The following is an 8,648-nucleotide window of genomic DNA, read 5'->3' as shown; positions in this document are numbered from 1 at the left end:
CTTAACTAGCAATACTCATCTCCGTATGCAGAAATATAAACTAGTCATACTATCAATCAAAAATCTCAATAATTGCAAATCCAAATTTAGTCAATAGAAATTCGAGTAAAAGAGCCCTAGGTGATAATATACAAATCATATGCATAAAATGGAGCAAAAATATAATTACTTTATCATTTATGCATTAAGTGTCTTTCCTGACAATCCACCCTTAGAACCTGCACTTAAAAATATTAAATCACGAGACAAGACAAATTCTCAATAACTAACATAATTAATTTGAAAAGTTTACAAATATGGAAAACAAGATGGTGAAGGACAGATAATATATGCACATATATATAGTTAATGTAGCAAACAATTCCAAACAAATATCCAGACGCAAAAAGCATTATAACCTAAACTATTAACTTTATAACCTTCTTTGCTTCTGATCGAACCCAATACCACTCGAGAGACGTAACATAGCCAAAGGTCCCAAAGCTATCCTTGGGTCCTTGTGCAATTTGTTCCTAAGTTCAATTTGTTATAACCTTCAGGAACATAATAATTTTTTAATCTTATTAACTCAAAGGATCTTAATTCAGCGGTTGTTAAATGTCACTGCAAAACACATGCATGCATGCATGGACAATTTTGCTGGCTACGCTAGAAAATATTCAACAGAACAAAATATTTAATAGAAGAACAAAAGAACAAATAGTATTTAAAACCCAATCATTGTTCTGACCTAATTGATGCTACTAATTTTAAATACCAGAAAATACTTTGAGCTCAGAAGAGTCTTGATCCATTCACACAACATCACCTGGAATCTTTTGTATAATGATGCTCCCTAGAGCAACCCTATTGGACGACCCATCCCATGAATATAAACAACACAATTACACTCCTATTTATCCTTTTCATGTCCCAAAAACAATAAAAACTTTATATACATCACGCCAAATTAAAGCTTGTTTCACTTGCATGGAGCTGTTGCAGGACAAACAAAAATAAATTATATATACTCCCTCTTATTTATATTATAAGGTGCTTTCATTATTTTATTAGAATTAAAAAATGACAGTTAATTCAATTATTAAATTATCTAAAAATAAAAAAGTATTTTAATTTTACCCCTATTAAAAATAGGAAGAGAGATATAAAATATATGATGAGCCCTAAAATTAAATTTACAATAAGCATAAAATTATAAAATAATAATAAATTATCTTCTATGTGCCTTATATTAAGGACTGAAATTTTTTTTTAAAAAGTGCTTTATAATGAGGACAGGAAGGACTATATAAATACACACACATATTGAGAAAATGACATTTAAGGATCTTCGAATTAAGAATATATTATCTCTAGTTAAGGATTTTGAAATTCTAAAATTTCAAAAAAGTCTATAGTTTTAACTAGAATTTAAATTTTTTAGAGTTAATTATTTCAGTACTCATCTTTTATATAGTTTCAATACTCATCTTTAACATTTTCGATATTCAATTTTTTTAATTTTTAGTAGTCATTTTAAATACATTTTCAATACCCATCGGTATTCACAAACACTTTGGCAAAAAAGGTACAAGATTGTAGAGGTTTTATGTAATTGTACAGAGGCAATCTCAATAATCACAAAAGGTAACCATGATTATTATCCTTTTCAGAGTATTGTCTATTCCATAAATTTAATTCTTTTTAGAAATTGGATAATGAACTTTAACTTTTTGTAGAGGAATGATAATAGAATGGCTAACTATCTTGCTAAGTTAGCTCATAAATTACCCAATAACATATCCCACCCATTCATTGAATAGGGGTGGTTCGTCTCTGCTTTTTTTTAGTCTCTTGTAATGTTTTCACATTTTATTGAATGAGTATAGTATGTTTGTATTAAAAAAAAAAGTATTCACAAACACTTATCTCTAACTATTTTTCAAATTGAAACTATATGAGTATTGAAAACATCTAAGGTGACAATTGAAAATAAAAAATAAAAAATTGAGTATTAAAAATACTGACAAGAACTATTAAAAATATTGAAAATGATTATTTAAAATATGGAGGATGGGTAAAAAAATTTAATAATTTCATTTAAGGATCATAATCTTCTTCTAAAATTTTATGATTTCAAGGATACTTTGCTATAATATAATTAATGTATTTTAAAGTTCTATAAAGGGAGAATTTCACCTAAGAAGTACAGTAACTTTATTAACAAGTCAAACTCAAAAAACTCTAAAATTAAAGTGAAATAAAACGTTGAAGTTAAAATGATTCAAAATATCTTTCTTGAATGATTTAAAAGAATTATTAACTTTACTTGTCCAACCTCCAATAGATATTACTTAATTATATATTACCTAACATGTATTAAATTCATCATAACGACTTGTTGAATTATTAATTTTTCTTATTGTGGTAGTCAGATGAAATTATCCCTTCTTTAAATATCATTTTACCTCCCCCAACTTTCTCTTTATATAAATAGTTATCTCTACTAACCCGCGAATAAGTACTGGAATATACCCAAGGCGCTTATTAGTAGTTCCAAATCTAAAAGCTATCTTCTCTTTAAAAGCTCGTCTTCTTCCTTATATACTAAAGAGCATATAGCAGCAAGCACCATTCATCACCACCATGTTCCGACCTCTCAAGGTCTACTTCCTGCCTTTCTTGGCTCAAGGCCACATGATCCCTTTCTGCCAATTTGCTAGGCTCTTCGCTGCACGTGGCTTGCATGTGACCATCATCACCACCCCTGTCAATACCCGGTTCCTTGAAAGCTCCGTAGAAGAAGACAAGGCCCTGGGCCACCATATCCACATTCACACCATCAGATTTCCGTCCGAGGAAGTCGGTCTCCCTGTCGGCATCGAGAACTTCTTCAACGTCACTGATGCTCACACTGCTGATCAATTTTACGAGGCTGCTGGTTTGCTCCGAAATCAAGTTGAACCTTTCATGGAGCGAAACCCGCCGGATTGCATTGTTTCGGATTTTATATACCCATGGACTGCCCCGATAGCAACCCGTTTGGGAATCCCCAGGATTGTGTTCAACTCCTTTTGTCTTTTTGCAGTGTGCATGATAAATGCATACAAGAGACAATCACAGTCCCAACCAGAATTATCTCATGATCATGATCATTCGGGTGGTCCGTTTGTGGTTTCGGGTCTTCCTGAACCGATCACCCTCACGATTCGACCACCGAGGCTGATTTCTGGACAACTCGAAAGCCTGATGGAGGCTGATCAGCAGAATAGCTATGGGCTTATTGTGAACAGCTTCAATGAGATGGACGGTCAAGATTACATTAAATATTACCAGAAAATCACCGATCTCAAGGTTTGGCACATTGGTCCTGCTTCTCTCACGTTACGAAACACTAAACCACAAAAGAATCATCATGACCAAACAAGCAAGGAGCATGAATACATAAGATCATGGCTTGACTCCAAGGATTACAATTCTGTAGTTTACGTAAGCTTTGGCAGTCTGTGTCGTTTCGAGGACCCTCAACTGTTGGAAATAGCGTGTGCGATGGAATCTTCTGGTCATTCCTTCATCTGGGTGGTGCATAGAGAATCCAAAAAGAAGAACCCAAGAGATGAGAAAGATGAAAAGGAACTGTGGTTGCCAGAAGGGTTTGAAGAGAGAATGAAGAAGTACAGCAGAGGGCTGATCCTGATGAAATGGGCCCCGCAGGAGTTGATACTGAATCATCCGGCCACCGGCGGGTTTCTGACGCACTGTGGGTGGACGTCAGTAACGGAGGCCGTCAGCGCTGGGGTTCCGATGATGACGTGGCCGGTGTTCATTGAGCAGTTTTACAATGAGAAGTTGATAACGCAGGTGCACGGGTTTGGACTGGAGGTGGGTGCAGAGGAGTGGAACTCTAGCCCCTGTGAGAGAATGAAGAAGGTAGTGAGTAGGGTGAAGATAGAGAATGCTGTGAGGAGGTTGATGAACGGTGGAGATGAAGCTGAGAAGGTCAGAAACAAAGCCATAGAAATGAAAGACAAAGCTCGAAAAGCTGTGGAAGAAAATGGGTCTTCACAGAGGAATTTGACAGCCTTGATTGAAGATCTGAAGCTTACTGCAATGAATCGGGCTGCTTCAAAACACCAGACATAGACGCTGAGTGATTGCTTAAGCTTCAAGACTCAAGAGCACGTGCATAATTATTCTGCTTCCTTTGTTTTTGGATTATTTCGGCCTGAACAATTTACCTGGAAGACACCCTTAATTAATATGTATGTTTTTTGTTTTGCTGAATAAGTCAAGGGGTGGGTCATATTTCGTGCTTTTCTTCCAGCTGTTATATATTGGTATTTGCGGGGTTTCTTAGGGATTTGCTTTTCTAATGGTGTCATTGTATTTGCCCATTTATATTGAACCCATTACTTTGATTTTCTTTCCCTTCACCTTGTCAAATTCTTAGAGAGCTTTTCTCCTCCATTTTTTCTTTCTTTGCTTTTATTTTTCCATTAAGCTTTGGCAAAAGCTCTTTAGACCACCGTTTGAAAAAGCTCTGTTGCCACATCATATCATTTAATTGAAGATTTAAAACATTTTTTAGAAATTTAAATCTAGATATAAAATCGACATTTATATATATATATATATATATGCACTTGAAACATATAAATTCTATTCAAAGCAACTATAAAAAAAAAACCACTTTTTTCAATATCATTTCAACCAAATCCTGCCATTGCCTAGAACCCGTAATTTGTTCCAATTCATTTTAATAAATATTTAGCATTATCAGATTTTGGTGAAGAATTCATTGTTACATATGTATATATTTGGCCTAAATGGATATATTTTATCATATTATATTCAAAGTTGATGCATTAATTTTGTTGTTAAGATTTAATTAAAGGGTAAAATGTAGATTTTGGACAAATAAGAAGGAGGCAAGGTAAATGTGAATTTCCCAGAACAAAATTTAAGCAACAGTAGAAAAATGAACCGGGAGGCCCAAATGAAATTGGGCTTTAGCTCCTACAAACCTAGAAGAACAGGGCATTCGGAGCTCGTGACAGGCTAAAGCTAAACGCGAATCGATGGGACGGAAATGGGAGAGAAGAAGCGATCCGTGTGGTGATTGTTCATGTCGGCGAAGCACATAACGGCGAACAGGACGGACAAGAGCAACGGCATGCACGGCGGAGACGCTTTTGACGCCTAGTCGTCGGCGATCGAAGAGGTCCTAGCGCTGCGGCTGAAGGAGAAGGGGCTCGGAAGTGGGGTCCACATCGACGCTCTGCAACGGCAGTTGCGGCTCGTCTTACGGTCTCAGTTCTTATTTGGGCCCTCTATTTGGGCCTTTCATTTTGATTTGGGCTTTACTGCTAATATGAGCCCAGTTATAAACTCGAGAGGTGCCACCTAGCTGCTCGAAAATGTGAGGTGAGGAGTGTAGAGGAGAGGAGAGGAGAGGAGGGCTGGTTGACTTGGGAAAGTGTGGTCTGGGGAGGAGGAGATTTGGACGATTTGGAGGGAAGCCGGATAATTTTGCTTCGTCATGACCAATATACCCATGGTCTATTTTGATAATCCAAAATTACCCTCTTCCCAGCAAAACCTAAATGCATCATTTCTGTCGATTGCACAGGCCGCTGTCTCTTACTTCCTCTGTTCGTCTTGCCCCAGAGAAGCTCCACCACCGTCATTGCTGCGCCAATCGGCGCCGTCGCCGTCGCCGTTATCTGCAGCGTCCAACAGCGCCGCCGCTGACCTCTGTTTCTCCACCGCAGGTTTCGCCGTTACCTCTGCTTCTCCATCTACGTCGTTTCCCCTTTTTTTCCCTGATTTTTCTGCTTCTCCTATGTTGCATCTCCCTTTTATTTTTCTACGTTTTTCTCCGTCTTTCTTTTACTTTTCGACGCTGTTCCCCTCCGTATTTGAGTGCTCTGATCTGCTTCCTATTCGTCCTTTCCAATTTGCCATTTCCAAACAAGCAGATTTTTTTTTGTTATTTACTTAGCCTAAAAATCACTTTGTGCGGAAGTTAGTTTGCTTATGATTGTCGATTAATTGATTTGTTTTGCTAATTTTTTTCAGCGCCCTGTTTGTTGTACTCCATGCAATGCTGAACGTGAAGCTCGTTTTGTGCCACATTGATTGAATATTTTGTAGATTTAGAACATTGAAACCCACTTATGCATTTACTACTTCATCCTTTTTTTCATTGGCAAGTGTAAGGCACTCGACAGTTGTATGCTTTCTTGTGATCAATTTTAGACCTTTGAAATTGGCTTCGTTCTCAGTACCACTCTAGGGTTTTTCAAAAACCAGCTCTGAAGATATGCTTTTTTTAACTTTTTGGGACTTCATCCTTCTGCTTGTTTGATGTGCTAATGTATGCAAGCTGGAAGTCACCGAGCTTCTGAATTTGAGATTTGTTCTTGTCTGAGACCAATAAAGTGCTTTTGTGTTTCTTCTTCATTTTTCTTCAATATTTTATTTTTTGGTTATGATGTTTTATTTGTCCAATGGTTACAGCGGGTGGATAATTCATGGAATGAAAGATGTGGCTCGTGAAAACCCTAATTGACATGTGGGCTTGAATATGAACCATGGAGAAAGAGCTGCAGGTGATGACTTTGGGCGAGCAGTGTCAAAGGTGGTGGTTGCGCAGATATGCGAAAGCACTGGATTTCACAGCATCAAAGAGTCTGCCTTGGAGGCTTTTGCTGACATTACGATCCGATATCTCTTTGACTTGGGTAAGATGGCAGAGTTCTATGCTAACTTAGCTGGTAGATCAGAATGTAATGTGTTTGATTTGATTCGAGCGCTGGAAGATTTAGAAGCAACTCAAGGGTTTTCTGGTGCATCTGAGCCTAGTCAATGTCTTGCTGGCTCTAGCACAGTAAGGGATATTATTCATATAGTTGGTTCAGGGGATGAGATTCCATTAGCTCAGCCAATACCACAATTTCCAGTGATTAAGGACCGAAGTGCCATCCCGAGCTTCATGCAAATGGGCGAGACACCGCCTTCCAAGCATATACCTGCTTGGCTGCCTGCTTTCCCTGATCCCCACACTTACATTCACACACCCATGTGGAATGAGAGGGCCACAGGTCCTCGAGAAGATAAGATTGAGCAAGCAAGGCAGCGGAGGAAGGCTGAAAGGTCTTTGTTGAGTTTGCAGCAGCGGCTGCTATGCAAGAGTTCAGCAGACACACTGACATTGAATATACGAGGTGGTGCTGCCCAAGATCCAGAATCAGTTATAAAGAATCCATTCCTTCAGACTCCTATGGCATCAGGGGATGGAGAAGTTTCTCCCATTATCTTACCCTCAAAGCTTTCAGATGAAATTGCTGGTGCAAATCATGTTTCTGTGCTAGACGCATTTGCTCCTGCAATTGAGGTAGTGAAGAGTGGTATGACTGATGGGCAGGAAGACAAAACAGTTCTTCCTGGGGTTAGGCCTACTGTTCATTTCAAGTTCAGGATTGGGAAGAAGCTTATTGGTGAGTCTTTGGATTCTAGACAACAGAAGAAGAATACTGAGCAAGAGCAGATGACATCTTTAACTGGCCGAGAAGAAGAGAGAGATGAAAAAAAGAGGAGAGCCGAGTATATTCTCAAACAGTCCATGGAAAATCCACAAGAGCTCACTCTTCTGTAGATTAGTTTATAGACTGGCTTGCTTGATGAGAGTCCAGGGGCTGAACGAGTTAACATAAGCTAGCATAACCAGTGGGCTTCGCTTCCTCTATGCTCGTGAATGAATGTCTTCTATCTTCTGGTGAGGATTTTATAACAATGTGACAGTGACTTACCTGTAGAACATTCTAAACAAGCATTTAGGGCAGTTAATTTGTTTCTTGCAGTTTAGCAATGATTTGGTTGTAGATCTTGTATTTATACATGAGGGCCTTCTGTTTACATCTTGTATTTAAACGGTTAATTGAATTACTGAATTCATTTACTGAATGCTGTTTTGACTTGTGATTATTTTTTTTAAAGGAAAACATAACTTTCGGTCTCTGTGCTTTGCTTGCGTTTTGCTATTGATTCTTGCACCTTTTTTTCTGATGTTTTTGGTCCCTGTTCTTATGTTTTTTATTGTTTTAGGCCCCTCCAATGAAAAACAAAAGTACAGGAACCAATAACACTGGAAAAAATGTACATAGATCAATAACAAAATATGAGCAAAGTTCAGAAATTTAAAGTTATGTTTTTCTTTTTTCTTTTTAATTATAATGTAATGGTGTCTGTTGCCCTTGCACAATTTTTCCACCATGCGTATCAATTGTAAAACGAAAATCTTGAAGTGCCAAAATTTTGAGGTTTTATGCAGTAGATAAATTTTAGTGGTTTTTAGGAAATGAAAAGAGAGTCAGCTTTGTCTTTTTAACAAACATAAGACGTGGTTGCTGAGAAAGCTTGATCTAAGTTTTGAAACAAAATGTTGCTCTCTCAAATCTTCATTCTTAGTTTGTGCATTCTCCTTAGACTGAGAAAATCTAATTTTATTTATTCATCTTGTTTTTTTCTTTTCTTTGTTTGTTTGTCTGTTTTTGGAAGATTTGAGACGAAATAGGTTGGAAAAATAATCCCTGTTGAACAAGCCGTATCTTTATTATAGAAACTGTATAATTAGCTGAAACATCAAAGCCATTAATCAACAAGTAGAA

At 37.4% G+C, this 8,648-nt stretch overlaps 2 protein-coding genes across 2 annotated transcripts; both read left to right on the top strand.

Moving 5' to 3' along the window:
* The first annotated feature begins 2,524 nt into the window (after positions 1-2,524).
* On the top strand, positions 2,525-4,407 carry LOC129294001 (probable UDP-glucosyl transferase 73B6). Its single transcript, XM_054932174.1, has one exon. The coding sequence runs from the start codon at positions 2,626-2,628 to the stop codon at positions 4,120-4,122; it is 1,497 nt and encodes a 498-aa protein (XP_054788149.1). The 5' UTR covers positions 2,525-2,625; the 3' UTR covers positions 4,123-4,407.
* Positions 4,408-5,063: 656 nt separating this feature from the next.
* LOC129292532 (transcription initiation factor TFIID subunit 8) lies at positions 5,064-7,944 on the top strand. Its single transcript, XM_054930092.1, has 2 exons — positions 5,064-5,750; positions 6,499-7,944. The coding sequence occupies exon 2, from the start codon at positions 6,566-6,568 to the stop codon at positions 7,634-7,636; it is 1,071 nt and encodes a 356-aa protein (XP_054786067.1). The 5' UTR covers positions 5,064-5,750; positions 6,499-6,565; the 3' UTR covers positions 7,637-7,944.
* Positions 7,945-8,648: the final 704 nt, after the last annotated feature.

This window comes from Prosopis cineraria, unplaced genomic scaffold (genome assembly GCF_029017545.1).
Source record: "Prosopis cineraria cultivar Desert tree isolate PC_DT_omini unplaced genomic scaffold, ASM2901754v1 PC14, whole genome shotgun sequence".
NCBI classification, from domain to species: Eukaryota; Viridiplantae; Streptophyta; class Magnoliopsida; order Fabales; family Fabaceae; genus Prosopis; species Prosopis cineraria.
Note: the sequence above shows the minus strand (reverse complement) of the source record. Positions and strands in the feature narration are given on the sequence as shown.

Excerpts from the sequence above, each read along its gene's own strand:
- LOC129294001 (XM_054932174.1), top strand. The coding sequence starts at position 2,626 with ATGTTCCGACCTCTCAAGGTCTACTTCCTGCCTTTCTTGGCTCAAGGC.
- LOC129292532 (XM_054930092.1), top strand. The coding sequence starts at position 6,566 with ATGAACCATGGAGAAAGAGCTGCAGGTGATGACTTTGGGCGAGCAGTG.